The sequence below is a fragment of the Peromyscus maniculatus genome, chromosome 4 (assembly GCF_049852395.1).
Source record: "Peromyscus maniculatus bairdii isolate BWxNUB_F1_BW_parent chromosome 4, HU_Pman_BW_mat_3.1, whole genome shotgun sequence".
Taxonomy (NCBI): Eukaryota; Metazoa; Chordata; class Mammalia; order Rodentia; family Cricetidae; genus Peromyscus; species Peromyscus maniculatus.
In genome coordinates this window covers 142,512,539-142,532,349 of record NC_134855.1, presented here as the reverse complement: position 1 = coordinate 142,532,349, position 19,811 = coordinate 142,512,539, and the positions used below count along the sequence as shown (strand labels likewise).

General features: G+C 54.7%; 1 protein-coding gene across 1 annotated transcript; it reads right to left on the bottom strand.

The window, feature by feature from the left end:
• Positions 1-315: 315 nt before the first annotated feature.
• Positions 316-18,882, bottom strand: Znf335 (zinc finger protein 335). The gene is made up of 27 exons (XM_042276789.2): positions 18,682-18,882; positions 17,241-17,478; positions 16,396-16,473; positions 15,923-16,228; positions 15,703-15,846; positions 14,011-14,157; positions 11,315-11,564; positions 11,043-11,220; positions 10,123-10,235; positions 9,314-9,332; positions 9,081-9,197; positions 8,916-8,992; positions 8,673-8,833; positions 8,041-8,270; positions 7,202-7,295; positions 7,007-7,101; positions 4,700-4,959; positions 3,650-3,761; positions 3,194-3,568; positions 2,292-2,434; positions 2,067-2,209; positions 1,833-1,936; positions 1,351-1,428; positions 1,119-1,202; positions 968-1,033; positions 806-887; positions 316-712 (listed from the first exon to the last, which is right to left on the bottom strand). The coding sequence occupies exons 1-27, from the start codon at positions 18,880-18,882 to the stop codon at positions 585-587; spliced, it is 4,023 nt and encodes a 1,340-aa protein (XP_042132723.1). The 3' UTR covers positions 316-584.
• Positions 18,883-19,811: the final 929 nt, after the last annotated feature.

Here is a 19,811-nt window from a genome sequence, read left to right as displayed (position 1 = left end):
GGGTATCTCTGGGTTCTGCCTAAACCAGACTTACAGGCTGCTAAATGTCTTCCAGTCAAGACTCAGGAGGAAGTAGAGCCTCGGAGCACAGCCCCTGCCCTTTGAGATCCTGGAGACAGGGAGCCCATGGGGAAAGCAGGGTTCTCTAGTTCAGTCCTCTCCTGAGTCAGGCTGGTTTGGCCTGTACTGGGACCACTGTAACAAGTGGGCCAGCTGACTCTAGAGTCAGGGAGCCTCCCCTTGAGACTTCTGCTTGGTTCCTGGCCCTTACCTGGTTCAGGTTATTAGCACGTGTACAAAGAGAGCTACAAGAGCTGGACTCTGGTCCCTTTATTGAGACTGAGGAACCAGTGGGTCCATCCAAACAAAAATAAATTTCTCTCCCAAAGCCTGCCAGCAGGCTAAAGCACCCAGCATGTCCTGGCTGGGGCCCATGGCTGCCCCCCAAAAGCACAGGTCTGGCTCCTTTGGAGTCAAGGGACACTGACTGTCCAGTATTTGGAGGCCCTAAGTAGGACAGGCGAGTCCCTAGACCCCAGGAGAGCTGGCCCCGATCTCCAAGATCAGCGTTGGGCCTCTGAGGCTCAGTCATCGGTGATGGTAATGACGTCGTACTCGATGCCCTGGTGCTGCAGCTGTCGGATGTGCTCAGGCACTGCCTCCTCAGTGCCAAACAGGCCCTGGGCTTGGGCCATGGCAGCATCAGCCACCGCTGCCAGGGAGGGAAAAGCACAGTAAGCTTGAGGCTCCGGGAACCAGGCCTGACCTCAGTGTCCTGGCTGTCAGTGTCCAGCCCTATCCATACCTGTAACAGCAGAATGCGCTGCAGCCTCAAGCTGAGCCTGGGTGACAAGCTGCTGGCCTGGGGACACAGGTACATACTGGATCTGGAGAAAGAAGCCAGAAAGGATATAGTCCCACAGGATCCTCACTACCCCAGCTCCACCTGTTCCTTCAGGTACCATACCTGGGACTCCTGCAGGAATGGGGTCCCTTGCTCATACTGGATGTGTGTGATCTGGCCCTCCTGGACCTGGAGATAGGAAGCTAGCCAGTGATCCTAGAAAGAGGCTGTGCAGCCTTCCTCCAAACCTCACCTTGCCCCAGGCCTGGCCTACCTGGATATGATGGCCGTCAGGGACCACAACATACTCCTGAGGCAGTAGGTGCTGGACGCCATCCTGCGAGATGATGTACTGAACCTGAGGAAGGCCAAAGCGGGTGGTAGGGCTCCACTCAGTGGGAGCTGAGGTAAGTGGGCAGAGTAGAAGACACAACACAGAGTAGAAGATGGCCCAGGTAGTCTGGGAACTTGTAAGGTGGGCCTTGGTGGGTAAGGAGACAGTTTACCTGGTTGTCAGAGGTCACCAGGTGCTGTACTGTCTGGCCATCTGCCGTGGTGATTTCTTGGATGTAGGTAGCTTCCTCCTGTCAAGACCAAGCCCAACTTAGCCTCAGTTCTTTTATTTACACGTGTGCTCTGTGTTGTATTTTTTGGTGTGTATGTGCGGCCCCACCCTGTATGGAGGCCGTCAGGTCAGAACAGGGTGTCAAGCATTGTTCTTCACTTTTTTTGCCTAGTCTGTTGAGGCAAGGTCTCTCCATGAACCTAGAGTTCTGGCTTGGTTGGAAGCCACACAAACCCCAACAATCCTCTTGTCTCCACCCTCCTTGGAGCTGGGCTTCTAGGAGTGCAAGAGATGCCAGACACCTGCCTTGTAGAGTGGTGGGATCCAAACTCTGCAAGGCCTCCAACCCTGAGCCACCTCAGTCCCCCCAGCCTCAGCTGTCTTTCCCATCCTTTCTGCAGGGGCTCCAGACCTTGTTCTCACCTGATTAGTCACTGTCTGTTCCTGGGCCACAAAGATGTGTTCCTGGCTCAGTGCCTGCTGTAGCCGCTCTGGACCCAGGACTCCATGACTGGACTGGAGGGCAGCTGGGCACAGAGGAGGCGGCTCATTAGAGGGCTCATGGAAAGCCTGAATGCCTCATCCCTGGGCTTCCCTGGGGCTGTGGTTCTAGCCTTTGGCCCCAAATGGCCCGCCCCGTGGCCCGGGGTAGCTCACTGTGCAGTGTGGCCAGTGTTTCCTCTTCACTGTTGACGATGACGGCCTGGGCAGGGGCTCGGGCTGTAGAAGCCCCCGTCTTTCTCCCTTCACTGCTATGAAGCCGCTGGATGTGGAATTTGAGGTGCCCATTCCGGTTAAAACTGAGGAGAGGGCAGAGTAGGTGTGAAGTGGCTCCACCAGGTGTGCCTGCCAAGTCCCCCTGCTTGCCATCCCCAGCCTCACCGCTGCCCACAGAGGTGGCAGGAGAAAGGCTTCTCATTGGTGTGCGTCAGCATGTGCCGCCTCAGGTCTTTCTTGTTCTTGGAGGCAAAGCTACACTGGTTGCACTGGTGAGGCCTCAGGCTTGAGTGCTGTGCCATGTGAGCCTACACAAGGTAGAGACCAGGTACCAGGGGGTCAGGATGAAAGACAACAAGTCTCCACAAAAACTACATGCACGTGTCGGTGAGGAGCTGGACCAAAAGCATGGACCTGACTGAGACTGGCCTACCCCAGACCCGAAGCAAGGAAGCCAGAGGCTCTGCCATAACTACACCTGTGTCAGTCGTGGCTCTGTAGTGTCCCTTACTGAAGAGGAACCTCTTGCATGCTAGGGCTCAGTCCTGCCTCACTGGGCCATAGCTTTCCCATTGGAGGGTGGGGCTCCAGGCCCCGGCCCCTTCCAGAGCTCAGAGGATGCAGCATTGGGTGGCCCGTGGAAGAAGCTCGAGCAATTGATGAGCAGTCCTGCTGCTTCCACACATCCCACGCTGGCTTTGAAGGTCTGCCTGCCTCCCACCATCTCCAGCATCTCAGTCCCAACCACGCGGTTGTCTGCTCCACAGCCTGGCTCCACTGCCACCTCTGCTGTCTTCCTTGCCCCCTACCCCATACCTTGCTGCCCCTGCTCTGCCCCTGCTCTACACTCTCCGTCCTTCATACTGGGAACACAATCTGGCATTAGTCACTTTCTATCTGGTTGGTCTCCTGACCAGGCAGATCCCAGAGAGCTGGGATTTTGCTGAGTTACCTCTGATCCTAGAGGGGAACAGGGGCCTAGGCTTAAGGAGATGCTCAATAAAGAGTTCTTATACAAATGAGTGGCCACAGGAATGAAGGCAGAGGCGTGGTGGGGGAGCACGTACCCGGACCTCAGGCCATTGGCGAGCACTGAAGGGGCAGTCAGGGCACTTGAAGGCAGCAGGCCCGGCATGGGCCCGCTTGTGACTCTCCATCTCTGCTCGGCCGGCGAAGGCCTCCGAGCAGACCTTGCAGGAGAACTTCTTGGTCGACAGAGTTGCTGCAGATGGTGGTGAGGTGGGTACTACCAGGCCTAGGGTATTGCTGGCTGCAGGGGGTGGGGTGGAGGAGCCCTGGGGGCCTCCCACATGGTGGGTCTTCATTGGAGACAGAACCTCAGGACCATCTCTGGGTGGCCCTCCACACTGTAGCAGGGGCCACTTGGCTCCAGAGGCCAGAGTATCTGAACTTGGGAAGGAGATGGAGCCATCTGCCGTCAACTGTAGAAAAACCCACAGCATGAGGTGCTGAGGAGGGGCAAAGGCTGGACACTGGGTGGGGTGACCACTCCCAAGACTCACCTCGATGTGGTGCAATTGGGTCCCATCAGCTGCCATGATGTAGTGGGTGGCAGCCTCCTTGAGGGTGTCACTCACAACCACAGTCTGGGCTGCCTCCCCAGGGGGTTCTTCGCTAAGGACAGAGTGAAGGCATAAGGCGGGATTCCAGAAAAAGATGAAAGCCTACAAGAATCCCTTCACCAGGCAACAGTCAAGCTGAAGGAGCCTGAGTGAATGTTGGGCTTGTTCAACCATTTCTACCCCGGCACCTCCCGTCTCTTCCATAAATGATTACCAAGAACTCTGTTTCACCCTACTTAAGGGGCGACCCCCATTTTCCTTGGTAGGAAGAAGACAGCACTCCAGGTGTCTAGCTCAGGTCTGGCCAAAAGGGACAGGAGGAGAGGCCAGCCAACAGGAGGGGACAGAACGGATCTGCTACCCAAGAAGAGGGCAGAGGCTGAGGCAGCCTGCCCAGATGCTGGCTCAGAGCTCCTCGATGGCCAGAGTTCAGGGAGCAGAGCAACACTTGTCACAAGTTTGCACCAGAGGGAAGCCAAGCAGTTTCAGGCAGCAGGTCAACAAGGGAACCCACACTTGTTTAAGCACTCAGGACATAGGGACTCATGGGGGCAGAGAGCTGGAACGATGTGCAGCACCTAAGAACACTGGCTGCTCTTGCAGAGGACCCAGGATTGATGCCCAGCACCCACATGTAACTCCAGTCCCAGGGGATCCAATACCTTCTAGCCCCAAACTCACAAAGGCACATTCACAGGGGTGGGGTGGAAGTATATGGGATTGGACCAAGGCTCCAAGCCTCACCTCCTAAGCATCTGACCTAACCTCGCTAGCCTCTTTCCGCATCTATAAAAGCAGGGAAACCTGGATCGTGTGGGAGCTAGCTAGGCAAGACCATTAGCACAAAGTTCCCAGAACAGCTACCGACCAAAGAATGACCGCTCCCACTCTGCCCAGGACACCATCTCCTACCACAAACCAGGACTCTGCCTCCTGCTAACTAGGCTGGAGTGGGGAGCCCCTCTGAAAGACTGAAAGGAGCCAAGTTACCTGTACGGTGTGTCAGGAGCTGATGTCCTCTCCTCCAGAGGGGGTGCTGTGATGACACTGTAGCTGGCCCCACCAAATGGCCCAGGTGGCAAGGCAATCTGCTGTAGGTCAGGGGGGCCGAGCTGGCTCTCAGCGGCCACACTGCTCCCTGGCTCTGCTACATGAAGTGTCATCACCTGCTGAGTGGGGTCTTCAGGGGAAGGCTGCCTGCCAGCAGATGTCAACTCTGCCTCCATGCCCTCGGACTTCACCACAGCCACCTACAATGACAGCAGTGGAACAGAGCTGCTGGCCCAGGTCCTCGGTGCCTTAGAGCTCACCACCCTACCACCCTACCAGAGCCTGTCACCACTCATTTACACGGCCCATGGGCTTCCTAAAACACTCAGCTGGGCATGTGGCGCACGCCTTTAATCCCAGCACCCAGGAGGCAGAGGCAGGCGGATCTCTGCGAGTTTGAGGCCAGCCTGGGCTACAAAGCAAGATCCAGGACAGCCAGGGCTGTTACACTGAGAAACCCTTTTCTCCAAAAACAAAAAGAGAGAGAGACATCCCATGAGTTCTTGCCAAGCCATAACAAAGGACTAGCAACTTGATAAAAAAGAGACAGGCGACAAACAGGGAATTCAGACTGAACCTACAGACAGAAGTCCAGCCTCTATGTAATTTAACATAATTATAACATAGGACCATAAACTATACCTCTATCAGATTATACTTTATTTTTTTTTTTATTTCTTGGTTTTTCAAGACAGGGTTTCTCTGTGTAGTCCTGGCTGTTCTGGAATTTACTCTGTAGACCAGGCTGGCCTTGAACTCAGAGATCTGCCTGCCTCTGCCTCCCCAGTGATGGGTCAGACTATATTTCTTGAGAGACACATTATGAAGAATGGCATGTGCACACAGCGGCCAAGCTGCTTATCACGCCTGAACACCACATCACTGAGTAGCAGAGCAATGAGCATGGTCTAAGGGACTATCTAGGGGTTTACACCTAAATAAAATCTGGAGAACTCTCCTCAGCCCACTCCCTGGCTAGCTGAGGGCAGGGAAGGCATGCTCCAGACTTTCACCTTCTGAATTTAACTCTTTAAAAGTTTATGTGTATGGGTGTTTTGCCTATATGTATGTGTCTGTGCACCACACATGTCCAGTGACTTTGGAGGCCAGAAGAGAACACTAACTAGGTCCCCTGTAGCTGGAGTAGACAACTGTGAGCTGCCGTATGGATACTGTGTACTGAACCTGGGTCTAACTAATGCTCTTCACCACTGAGCCAACTCTCCAGCCCTGTTGTTCTTTTGAGACAGGGTCTCATGTATCTCAGACTGGCCTCATCTCATTATGCAGCTGAGACTGGCCTCTGACTTATGCTCCTGCCTCCTCTGCCTAAGTGCTGGGATTATAGGTGCATGCTCTCTACCAGGTTCACGCTTCACCTTCCCGAGAGGCCAGGGCACTGAGGTGCTGCGCTGCTGAGCTTCCCTGTGCGTTAGAGATGGGGGAAGATGATGAACTGGGGGAGGTGTGGGGTATGAGATGGTGTCAAGGCCACTGAGAGACAAGGGAGAGCTCCGAGCTAGAGAAAGCCTTGGAAGTGTTCTGGCTGAAAGTGGTGTTTACACCCCAGAGGAGCCCTCACAGGAACAGGAGAAGCCAAACAAGAACAGGAGAACCCACATACAGCAGCACGTACCCCTCAGCACGGAAATGGTGTGGTGCTTTGAATAAAAATGGCCCCCACAGGCTCATAATTTGAATGCTTAGTCACTGGGGAGTGGAACTCTGAAAAGATTAGAAGTGTGGCCTTACTGAAGGAAGGGTGTCACTGGGGGTAGGCTTTAAGGTTTCAAAAACCCATGCCAGGCCCACTGTCTGTCTGTCTGTCTGTCTGTCTGTCTCTCCTCTCCTCTCTCTCAGTCTGTCTATCAATATGTAGCTCTCAGCTACCACTCAGTGCCATGCTCCTGCCATGACGACAATGGAATTGTAAGCAAGCTCTCAATTAAATGCTTGATGAAAAAAAAAAAATAAAAAAAAAAAAAATAAATGCTTGATGTTCTAAGAGTTGCCTTGGTCATGGTGTCTCTTCACAGCAAGAGAATAGTGATTGAGACAAACGGTCACTGGTAACTAACCAGACAGTGCACTGGGAAAGACTGCCCTCCTCCTCGTGTTCCTTCAAGTGTGCCCATCAGCGTTAGGTGGCTCTGTCCCCAAGGGGTAGGCTGGAGTCACTGCTCTCCTCTACATCACCGTCAGCCAGGCTGGCATGTTCAGCTGTGGGCAGGAGTCCTGGATGCTTACCTGCAGGGCTGTGGCCCCCAGCTCCCGCTGGGCACTCATGTTCAACAGCAGATCCAAGGCTGTCTGGGTGGCCATCGCAGTGGACTCCTCAGCTCCTGGTGAGGTGGGACCTGGGCTTGAGAACAGGCTGGACACCTGTCCCCCATGCCACCCTTGTCATCGTTCTACCCGACTCCCACCTTCTTCAAGGCTCACCTTGCTGGTAGATGATTGTGGCACCACCTAGGGCATCAGGACAGAGTAGTGGGGGAGTCTCAGGTGACTGGAAAGGTGCTGGCTCTTGGGGGGCCTGGGGAGGGGAATGGGTCAAGCATGAGAGGGGTGGCCAGATCCAAGCGCATTTCCCACCAGTTCCTGGTTCATCTCACCTACTATTTCAAAGGTATTTACCAGCTCAGTGCTCAGTGGAGGGTGAGCCTCAAGGCTGGGACTTGAACCCATGACTGCCAACTCCAGAGCCCATGTACTATCAGTGAGGTCATCCTTCTAGAGCCAATGGGAGCTCCATGACAGAATACTAGCTGCTTACCCAAAATCCAGTCCATCCTCCTCTTAATAAAATTACATTTATTTTGTGTGTATGCGTACAGGCATGAGTGCCACAGGGCACATATGGCTATCAGAGGACCACTCTGGGAAGTCCATTTCTGGCCTGGAATGTGGCTGGGAGGGTGATCCTGAAGCTAGGCTGGATCATGAGGGCAACTGGAAAGACCAAAGACACATCCTAGGATGTTGTTTGAAAATATTCACAGCTTGGACCCTGACCACCAGGGCTGGAGCCACAGCAGCTCAGGACTGCTGAGCTTTGCAATGATTTCACATCTAAGAAAACTAAGCTGCTACTGTAATTAAGCCAATGGAACATCTGCCATCCAGACCAGGGCTGGAAGGCTACCCTCCTCTAAGCTTAGACCTGTACCCGTAACTTGGCTGGTGTCTACCACAGCGACTGACAGGGATCACCCCGTTGATGGCACTCTGCAGAGGACACTGCCTGTCCCACGGTGTGTGTGCCTCCCAGCAGGACCTACCTCGGGCCCCGGGGAGCTGGCGGGCAGGCCAGGGGCCCCAGTGTGCTGCTGCTTTAGCTCCTCTATCTGCTGCAGAGAGAAGAAGGGGCGGCGGCGGGAGGGGGGCTCCTCAGGGTGGCGCCGCCCCCACTCCTCAAAGCTGCTGGCATGTCGGCATCGGACGTGAAGGCGCAGGTTCTTCTTGTGCCGAGTGCTGAAGTGGCAGTACTCACAGGCAAAGGGCTTGGCCCCTGTGGGCACAGGGAAGACTTGCACCCACGCAGCCCTCCAGAGGCCGTCTGGGGGCCCGGGGACCCTGAACTCATTCTAGCAAGTCACTACCACGCTTGGACAGACACTGCTGTCCACTCTGGTGGACTAAACCGAAAGGACCAGGGACACCTCCACAGCTAGCCTTCCTGCTAGGGGCCATTCCCAAGGTCACCTTCCTAACCACGACACAGTCGATACCTCCCATTTCACTCTTCCGTAACTGGGGCAGAGAAAGTAAGCTGCTGGCATGGGCTTAGGAGGGAGGAAATGCCACAGGGTCCCTTTACAGTCTAAGGGTAAATCTATCTGTGGCTTGGGCTGCTGAGAGGACAGAGAGCCGAGCTCTGATTGGGGTGCTGGGACTGGAGGGCTGGCCTGACCTGTGTGCTTGACAGCCACATGGGACAGCAGGAAATCCTCACGGAAGGTTCGGTAGGGACAAAAGCTGCACTTGAAGGGCTTGTCGCTGACGTGGGACAACTGATGGTTCAACAGTGCCTTCTTGTCGTCACAGACAAACTCGCAGAACTCACATTTGAACCTGGAGGCAGTTTACAAGGAGCTCAGAAACAGGACGGGGAACCCAGGCTCCTTCCCAACCCAGGGTCCTCGGGGGAACATACCTGCGGTTGGCTACAGCCTGGATGTGTGTGAGCAGGTGCATTTTGAAGGTGTAGCGCTTTTTGAAGGACTTTCCACACTGACAGTGGGGAAGGCAGAATTAGATGGCTGATGGCGGCCCAGAGAAGGCCCTGCCTCCAGCCACGGCTCTGCCCCGACCCACCCACCTTATCACACATGTGTGGCTTCTCAGTGCTGTGAGTCTTCATATGTTGCGTTAGTCTCTTTTGCATGGGGTATACACGGCCACACACTGGGCAAGGGAAAGAGCTCAGCTTTGGGGTCTGGGAAGGCATAATGAGAGGTCAGAGGGAGAGAAGGGGAGAGGGCAGGGGCTGTCACCTCTGGAGCCACCACCCCTATCAGCAGTCCAGGCCCCAGGCCGAGGCCCCACACTCACCGGATCCGGCCTCTTCTTTCTGGGAAAGGAGAAGGCCAGTGTCACAGCACAGCTTCCCCACAGCCCCCAGTCTCAGCCCTGACCACCGCCCGTCACCCACGGCCTCTTCTGAACCCGTGGAGAAACAGCGGGTGTCCACTGGGAGAATGCTAAGTTCCCACAGGCGACACACTCTGTGCTGGCTAAGTGGGCTCACGGTCTTCCCCCCTCCATTTACAGAACACATTTTTGCACTCCAGGCTCCAAGAAGCCTCACAGGAAAAAGCCCGAGAGAACAGGCTTCAACTTGGTGACCGGAATCCTAGCAGGCTACACAATCCCTTCTTTCAAGAAACTTGCAAGCATCTTGGAAAACTGTCACACACCCTGGCTCCAGAACCCCAAGGTCTCTCTACCCACTCTCCGCTCATAGGTTATCTGCCAAAGATCTTTGCCATAACTCACTGAGCAGCCAGCAGGCCTGGAAACATGGGCTTTGCCCAGTCCTAATCTGCTCTCGGCACTGAGGGAGGGCCTGCACCTGACCAGCACAAGACTTTCTCATCACACAGGAACCCCTGTTGTCAAGCAACTTCCTTCAGGCCCCTCTACAACTGTCTCCCCTTTCCAGACGAGAAACGGAAGCTCCCATTGAAGAAGAGCCTGAACTGGGTACCAATGATCAGGGAGGGTTCATCTTGCCTTCCAGCATGTTTCTAACACCGTGTGAACGGGGCAGGCCCAGAGCGGGTGTGCTCAGAGGACCTACGGTGTCTCTGGCCGCATTCTCCCTGCCTAGACTCCACTGCCCTGCACGTTAACTCACTGACCGGTCCCGGCTGTGCACGGCTGCGTGTCGGATGACATCCTTCCGGTAGACGCTGGTGTAGCTGCATTCGTCACACTTGTAGGGCTTGCTGCCCACATGGTTGAACATGTGCTCCTGGGACAGACAGACAGGGCTGGAGTCTCAGCTTCTCCTCCCTCTTCCTCACCACGACCCGCACTCCCTGCCTTGGGGTGAGTGTGGACAGCAGAGCCTGCTGCCTGGCTGGGACTCTTCCTAGAGACACTTGCTTGCCAGTCCTTGTACTGGCTTACCATCCGACCAAAAGGAAACCAATACTCAGAGTGAAGGGACCTTGTGACAGCAGGGCTTGGAGCTGGGCAGTGTGGCCCCATAGCCCACGCCTTTCCAAGTGCACTATGGGACAGTCCTGAGGGGCCTAGAAAACAACTCCGGGCCTGTGTGTTCTGTGTGGGAGGAAGCAGCAGCACATGGAGAAAAGCACAGGACTGTCCACCAGGCCTGAAGGACGAGCCTACGCTCCACCTTGCACAGCATGGGTGCAGCCAAGTTGCAATTCTGCAGTAAATTGGTAAACACCCGGAACCTCAATGGGGCACAGTGTGGGCTGCTTTGGTCAACGAGACCTGGGGCGAGAGGAAAGGAGCAAAGGAGCGCTTCCCTGAGGCATACCACTGCCACCTGCTGGAAGGACTCAGGTACTGTGAAGGAAGTACCCACAGGGCCAGTCAGCAGCGAGACTAACGTGTGCACACTATCTCTAATGTGAACTGCACCCCTCAAAAGTGAGGTGTCACTCACTGGACACTGTCAACTGCCTGTGGCAGCCCTCCACAGGCCCCCCACGCCCCAGCATCCTTCACAGGCTGGATGGCCAGAGTGCATTGGCAACTCCACACCCTACTGTGATCTTCCTGCCCTGTGACCTCCTAGACAACACACCTTGAGTGAGGACCAGCGGCGGGAGCGGTAGCTACATTGCAGGCACTTGAAGAGCTGTGGGTCACCAGCTTCATGGGAATTGACATGGAAGCGCAGGTCCTCATGGGACAGGAAGCGTGAGCCACATATGCGGCACAGGTAAGGCCTGAGCAGTGGCTTGGGTGACTTGTAGTAGTACCTGCCAGGAAGGGATGGAGAAGCCACTGGCTGGGCTATAGGCCCAGGAAACTCCCGCCAAGCTGTCAAGCTCCCCTCTGCAACATTCTACCTACTTTCGGTATTTTTTCCCTAGGAACCTCCTGGAGGGTCGCCCTCGGCGGCGGGGTGGAGCATCAGATTCGTCCTTGCAAGAGTGGGCTGTGTTCTCAGCATCTGACTGACTCACACTGGATTCCACTGGGCCCCTCCTCACCTTGCCCAGGACCCCTAGGCCTCCTGGGCCCGAGGAGCTGGGAGCCTCAAGATCCAGCAGTTCTGGAGGGCTCTGTGTGCTCTGGGAACTCACCAGAGGCTCTCCTACACCTGTCAGGACACAAAGGCCACAGTCACACACTCTAGGACCAGAGGCCACTCGACTCCCAAAGCTGACCACTGGTGGGCACATCCGGTCAGACTGGACAGAGGCAGCCCATGGTCAGAGGACAGAGAAGATGTCACCTTACTCAGCACAGCAGGACAGAAATGGGACAGTATCTCAGCAACAGCCCAGACAGCCAGGTTCTAGACTCGGCACCTTCACTGGCTGGCTGTGTGTCCACAAAGGCCCTCCCACCCCTGGGTCTCATCTGTCCCATCTCCCATCTGGTGACCCACAGGAACACTGTGGATTTGGGAGACAACAACAGTGGCCTTGACGCTGGAATACCCTTTGTGAGGCTGGTGACCCAAGGGAGGTTCCTCAGCAAGAAGACGTCCATGGACAGCTTACAAACTCTGAAGTCTAATCCGAACGTGAAACCTTTCCAAACAATATTGAAAATACTATTCCAAGGCTGGAGAGACTTGGTTAAGAGTGTTGGCTGCTCTTCCAGAGGACCCGGGTTCAATTCCCTGCACTCACATGGCAGCTCACAACTGTCTAACTCCAGTCCCAGGGGATCTGATGCCTCCAGACACTGCAGGCACATGGTACATAGACATATATAGAGGCAAAACACCCAAGCATTTAAAAATAAGAAAATACAAACAAACAAAAACTACTTCAAGGCTGGAGGTGTGTGTGACTCTGGTAGAGCACTTGCCTGCTGGCATGCACAAGGCCATGGGTCACATCCCTGGCATTATCAACAAATTTTACTACCTTAAATATTAAAAACGGGGGCCACATTAACCTCAGAAGGCAGGCAGGTGTGGATCTTTGAGTTTGAGGCCAGTCTGGGCTACATAATGAGTTCCAGGCTTGTTGGAGCTACATAGTAAGACCTTGTCTCAAAACAAACAAACAAAACACCACAACAAAATAAAGAGAAAGAATGGATATGAAGGTCTAGTGAATAAACAAAGGCCTTTGCACCTAAGCCTGACACCTGAGTTCAATCACCAGAGCCCACAGGGTGAAAGAGAACTCACATAAGCTGTCTTCTGACCTGCACACACACACAAATATGTACTAAGCCAGGCAGTGGTGGCACATACCTTTAATCCCAGCACTTGGGAGGTAGAGGCAGGTGGATCTCAGTGAGTTCAAGACCAACCTGGTCTACAAAGTGAGATCCAGGTCAATCAGGACTATTACACAGAGAAAATCTGTCTCCAAAAAAAAAAAAAAAAAAAGAAAAGAAAAAAGAAAAAAAGAAAGAAAAAAGAAAAAGAAAAACAAAATAAAACATAACAAAACAAAAAAATATGTATTAATTTTTTTTTCTTTGAAAATATTTTATGTATGAGTGCTCTGAATGTACACCTGCATGCTGAAGAGGACATCAGATCCTGTTATTGATGGCTGGGAGCCACCAAGTGGGTGCTGGAATTGAACTCATGACCTCTGAAAGATCAGCCAGTGCTCTTAACCACTGAGTCATCTCTCCAGTCCTTACTTTTGTTTTTTAATTAAGAATGACAGACTGGAAACCGTGTCTCCTTTGTGTGTGCTGTACAAGTGTGATGTCTGTGGAACGGTACATGTACCTGTTCCGGTACCAGCAGAGACAGGAGGTTATCAGTCCTTCTGCTCTTTATTCTTTGCCTTATTCACTTGACACAGGGTCTCCCAGTGATCTGGAAGCTCCACATTTTGGCTAGGCTGCATGGCCGATGAACTCCCAGGATCAACCTGTTTTTGCACCCCCACACTGGGAACACTGGCACACACAGCCACTTCAAGCTTTCCTTCTGTGGGCTCGGGGGCTTCAACTCTCCTCAGGTCTTCACAGCCAGTTCTCTCCCACCGAGCCATTTCCCTGGCCCTGGCCCCAGAACCATTCATCTCTCTGTGAGCCACGGCCTGTGTGGGTTATATTTACTTTTCTGCAGGACAGACTCCAGAAATCTACCTCCAAGCTGTACAAACACAGGGGTCACCACACAGGCAGATGCTGTCACCCTCTACTCATCAACAAGAGATCCAAGGGGCCCAGTGACATGCTCTAGGTCAGAGCATGGACTCTAGGTGAGAGAGCTTGGACTCATACGGTGACAAATCATCCCCTCAGAACACAGCAGCCTCCAGGGCTTATTCTCTCTTCTCATTTCAGTACCATTTAAAGCTTTCATTGACTCACTAATGAAGGCTCAGCCCCTTCTCTTGCTGTGACAATTTGTCACTGGAAGGCATCTGCCTAAAGCCTAAACAATCACCAAGGTTGGGTTTCTGGAGCAGAGGGCAGGAGGGCTCCTTTCCCGGAGGCCCGCAGCTAGTGTTTGAGACTTCAGCTTTGCGTGCTCTTGGTCTCTGAGGCATCCCAGAAGCATCAAGCAGCAGAGCCATGTGTGACCCCCACACAGCAGCCTTCCCATGACCAAGTCTTACCATCATGGAGGTCCGAAGTCTCTAGGCGAGGCAGCTTTCGGGGTCGGCCAGGCCTCCTTCGAGGTCTTGGGGTACTGGGGGTGGGGCGCTGGAGCCGTAGCTGCCGGCCCCGGGGCTCATCCTCAGCTGGATTATAGTCACTGTCCTCTGTGGAGACAGTGAAGGACAGTGTCTAGACCCACACTTCTGACAAATCCCACTGCCCCATGACTTCTCTCCACCAGTGAGGTCTCCTCCAAGAAGCCCTCTGCACCTTCCCCAGAGGACTATCCTTCCTTTCCCAGCAGCTCTCCGGGCACCTGCCAACAGCTCACATTAATTGTAAGCACAAAGAGGTGCCTGGTTCAAGACACTTAAGCCACGTGTAGAAAACAGGCAGTGAGCACTGAGTCTATCAACTGAACTGTCCCACCTGACGGACAATAGCCACACATGGCCACAGAACTGTAAACTGAGCATGGTCCACTCAGAAACACTGGGTTGTAAAACGCACACAAGATCTCCGAACACAAACAAAGGAGAAAGACGTGAGCCAGTTACAGTGGCACACACCTAAAATTTCACCATGAGGAGGAACAAGAGTGAGGCCACCAAGGGCTACACAGAAAAACAAATCCATCTAAAAAAATGGGGGGAAAAGGGACTGGAGGTGTGGCTCGTTTGCTGCCTTTGCGGAGGACTCAAGTCCAGTTCCTAGCACCCATATGGAAGAGCTCACAACTGCCTCTAACTCCAGATCCAGGGCATGCAGCACCCCCTTCTGGCAGCCAGAGCTATTGCACTCAATATGCACATACCCACACTCAGACATACACACAATTAAAACCACCACCACCAACCCTGGAGAAACAATGGGCTAGGGAAGTGGCTGTATCAATGACACACTTGCTGCCAAGCATGAAGATCTGAGTTCAACGTCCCAGAACCCATGTCAGAAAGCTGTGCATGGCAGTGGATGCCAATGGTCTCAACACCAGAGACAGACAGGAGGGTCCCCAGGACATCCTGGCTAGCCAGTATAGCAGAAGCAGCAAGTTCTAGGTTCAGTGAGAGACCCTGCCTCGAAAAGCAAGGCAGAGAGCCGTTGAAGAAGTCACCTGACATTAACCTCTGACCTGCACAAGCATCCTCACAAATGTGTGTGTGTGTGTGTGTGTGTGTGTGTGTGTGTGTGTGTACACGCATATAACATTGCACTGGTTTGAATTGGGTCTCATGCAGCCTAGGCTGGCCTCAAACTATATAATGAGAGTGACCATGAACTCCTGATATTCCTGCCTCTACTTCATGTACCACTGTGCCTTGTTTTACGAATAGTTTTTATGACTATATACTGAATTACTTTATTTATTTATTACTTTATTTATTTATTACTTTATTTACATGAGTAAATAAACTGTGACTAATAAAGCTATGAAGAGTGCACATATATACACACACACACACATATATATATATATATATATATATATATATATACATATATACGTGTGTGTGTGTGTGTGTGTGTGTGTGTATTTGCTTGCATTCTATTTCTTCTGTCGTCCTGTATTTTAGTATGCAGCATATTCCACAGCCTAACGTTCTCCTGTACTAGAGGGCACTGGGGGTCTCCATCCAGGTAGGCAGCTGGGATCTCAGTATCTGAAGGTGAGTGTGGGCACAAAGGGGTTACCCTGGAGAGTGGCTTACCCTCTAGATCATCAATGGCCCCAGCATCCACAATGTCATCCTCCTCCTCCTCCTCCGGCCCTTCCTCCTCTGTGGTCCTGGTAGACGGGCCCCACTTCCGGAGACGGCCCCTTTTACCAGCTGCCACTGCTGCCGCCGCCACCGCTGCAAGAGCAGAACAAGCTGCTACGTCTGGCTGTGCACCCTCCCCCATCAGACCTACTGGCTGCCGGAGCCGCACCTGGCCGGAAGTGCCGCTCGCGCATGTGGCGGAGCAGTGTGGCCTTGGCGCTGCTCCGGTACTGGCACATCTTGCACTTGAACTGCTGCACAACCACCACCTCCATCATGGCCTCCAGGCTCTGCAGGTCCAGCTCGTCGGTGCCAGAGGCTGGGGGGGGCTGTGCTAGAGAGTGGGGCTCTCCCTGGGGCTCCTCAGGAGGCTCAAGGCATGTAGATGTGGATGTGGGGCCATCGGCCAGGGTTTCAATGGCTGCCAGACTATTGGCCAGGGTGGAAGTAGACATTGGTGATGTCATGGGAGCACCTGAGGACAGGAAACAGAAGGCAGACTGCCTATGAGCTTCAGCTGCTCTCCCCAGGCAGGCCAACCCCCACCCCCCAGCAATGGCTAAGCCTCTGGGGTTACAGAGACCTGTCTCCTTCTACTCTCATCTATTACAGGGATCCCTGGTACTCGCACAGGGTTCCTACCATCATCCGGGCCTGGCAGGATCAGGTACTGGGTGGTTTCAGCTCCTCCTTCCTCAGCACTGGTCACAGTGATGCAGCCTGGCAGAAAAGGCAGAGGGCAACGGTCCTCAGAGGGACCCGAGCTGTAGGCCCACCCCCTTGAGCTCTATCTACGTGGCAACTGGACCAGTTGCATCACCCCCTTGAACTATGGGTACTTACACTGCGGGTTGGTGGGAGGTCTGGTGGGGTGATGTGCTACCCCAGGCACCAGGATGCCGGAGCTACCCTAGCTGCCTAGTCTTTGACAAATGGGCCTAGAATGTCTTCCTCTGCCCTCTCCACACTTCCTCAGGATACATATCCTGCACTATCTCTTTCGGAGTGCTTCTCAAAGACTATGCCAGAGCTTTGTGAGGTGCTGGGGCATCTGTGCATGTCACTAACTGACGTAGCTTGAACTCAGAGGTCACCTATCTGTGCCTACTGCCCAGGACCACTCTCCACTCATCAGTGCCATTGGCAAGCCATTTTTGTGTCCTCTGTGCCTTTTAATTCTCATGTGGGCCAGGTTAACACAGTCATCTCCTCTGGGGGTCACTGGAAGATCTGTGACTCTTGTGTATCAAGTGTTTATAACTGCCCCCAGCACAAAGCCAGATATAACTTTCAGGACGTGGTTCTTTCCTTCCACTGTTCCATAGGTTCAGGAGTGGTCACCTGAGCGCTGACATCCAGGCATCATAGGAAGAACTCACCGTGGCACAGCTATCAGTTCCCCTTACACCTTCCACGGGAAGGTAATTAACCTTCATTCCTAGAGCTGGCTGTGGGATTCTGGAGGGGCACACCCTCTCCCTACTCACTCTGGATGAGGTCCGGGCCAATGGTAGACTCAATGATCTTGTCAATGGCAGCACCTAGGTCTGAAGAGGAGGCTGCACAGTCCGACACCAGCATGCTGGGGTCTGGGAGAACACTGGAATGCACCAGGGCTGGGGGGCCGCCTGGCACCTCTGCCACTGCTCCCCGGGACACAGAAGATGAATCAGGGAGGTAGCCATGAGGCAAGGGGTCTGTTGAAATGCTCTCAGATACCTCCTCCTAGGAACAGGAAGCAGAGGGCAGTTTAGGAGCAGGATGGAGCAGCCTGCAGATCCCTATGAACAAAGCAAATAAAGCCACCCACACTTCCACCCCACAGAGGACCAGGAGAGCTCTCCAGGCACCGAGGGTCCAAAAGCCCATGGAGGCTGTCAGGCGTTACCCTGGGGTTAGAAGAAGGACCTCTCTAGACCACACACCACAGCCAGGAGGGACAATTTTCAACGGGCTTTTTTTTTTTTTTTTTTTTTTGCATAAATTACTCCCTCTGCCTCAAACTCCTCCATCATCATCCCATGGCTAGTTTCCACCCAGCCTTCGCATAACCATTCCTCTCGGAAGCCAAGCGGGACCTACTTGGGACCTTTCTCCAGTACCCTGCGGTGACTTTGTCACCTCTATCACACTGGTGTGGCGGGTTGGGTGTGCACTCCCAGGGAAGCTGTCCAGTGTGGACCCAGTTCCCCAGCCCAAACCTATCACGCTGCTGCACCTGGTTGCTTTCCACACCAGGCTGTGCTCTCTGCAAGGACCCGGACCACACCTGTCCTGTCCCTCGCTGTCACCCCATAATTGAGCCTATGCTAGAGTAGGCCCATTTCTGCTGAGTTTCTGAAACCCTAGACTGCACCCCAAGGGCCACTGCTTCGTGTTCTCCATCAAGTGGTGTCTGGACACAACCACTGCCTTGAAAAAGTACCAAGGGATCAACGTACTTCTACTTCTCACTTGACAGAGGAGTGAGGTGAGGGCTAGAAGCTGGGTCGCTCACTCAAGATCCCAAAGTACTGGGTCAGGAAGAGACAGCTCACAGTTTCTTTCCCTTACAGCCTAGCACCCATAGAATCAGGCATTTCCATTCCATTTGACAGATCGGAAGGCTAAGGATACTGTGAGATGGATCAACATTTGAACCAGGAAAGGCTAACAGAGCATGAGGGCTCTGGATAGAAGTGGATAATTAATCCTAACTCTGTCAGCATGCTCTGCCTCAGTTTCCCTTTCTGCAGGACCTGGAACAAGTGGTTTAGGTATACCCCTTAACTACGGGGTCTGTCAAAACACACACACACACAAAACCCCCACAAACTACCGCAGCAGTTTGGCACGGCATGGCGGCTGCCTCAGCAACAACAACATTTTCTACAAAAGTGAGCTTTGCTGGACGGTCCCCTTGCCCACACCGTCCGGCCTGGGCCATACCACAGAGCGGCTGCCCCCGTCGGAGCTCTGCCCCACGCCAGAGTCGTCGGCCTCCGTCAGTCCTGGGGCGGTCGCCGCGTCGCTGCTGTCCGCGGACACGGCTTCCGAAGTGCCCACACCCAGGCCGCTCTCGGAGGGCTCCTCCGGCTGGCCGGGCCGAGGGCCCGCGTCGCTACTGCTCTCCACCTCGTTCTCCTCCATGGGTTCGGGGCACCGCCAGACAGCGACGCGCGGGGGATGAGGCTTTCACTCTGCCAAACGATACAGCCATGGCTGCAACAGGTGGTCCGCCTCTCGGGTCCGGCCAGGCTGCGCCCACCCAGATGCATCGGTGTGCCCATTCCGCAGATGCAAAGACTGAGCATCCGACCAGACCAGGCGGGGTTGCCTCGAGTCCTGGGCAGGGAAGCTTCCAGAAGAGGACGGGGACGCCTCGCCTCTCAAGCTAGGGCCCCCTCTGGGAAAGGTGGTCGCGGGTGGGGGGGTGGGGGGGTGATCGCCGCCCTTTGCTCCTCCCAGAGGCGTGGATCGCCCTCCGACCCAGGGCGGGCCCAGCGACCCAGCCCTCCGGACCCCGCGTCCCCTCGGGTGAGGAGCCAGTGGTACAGCCCGCGGGCCCCCGGGGTCAGTGGTTCGCTCCCCCTCCCCGGGCTGCCCTGCGGAGGGGGCTGACAGCGACGGTCTCGGGGCTTGGGGACTCGGGGCTGTCCCCGGCGCTGCCTGAGCTCCAGGCCCGACGCCATCTTGTGGCGGCGCCGGGTTTCCGCTCAGGCAAATGCGAGAGCGGCTAAAGGGCCTGGGACCCCGGGGCCCTGTTCGGACAGCCCCGCCGGCCCGGGAGCTCGCCACCCGGCGGCCCCGCGGTAGGGCGCTAGTGCACGGCAGTGTGCAGTGGGGCGGCCCGCCTCCCGCTGCCGCTAACCTGAGCCTCTGGCTGCTGCGTCGCTCTCCGACTCCGGCATCGACGAGGTCGCCATCCTCTCGCCCCCGCCGCGGAGGAACCCATCAGCCTCCCTCGAGCCGGAACTACTTGCGCCGCCGCCCCCGGGGGAAGACGGGTTTGCGGGGTGTTCGAAGGCCTCGCAGAGGGCTCAGGACCGTGGACCGGTCCAGACAGACCCTCGGGGTTC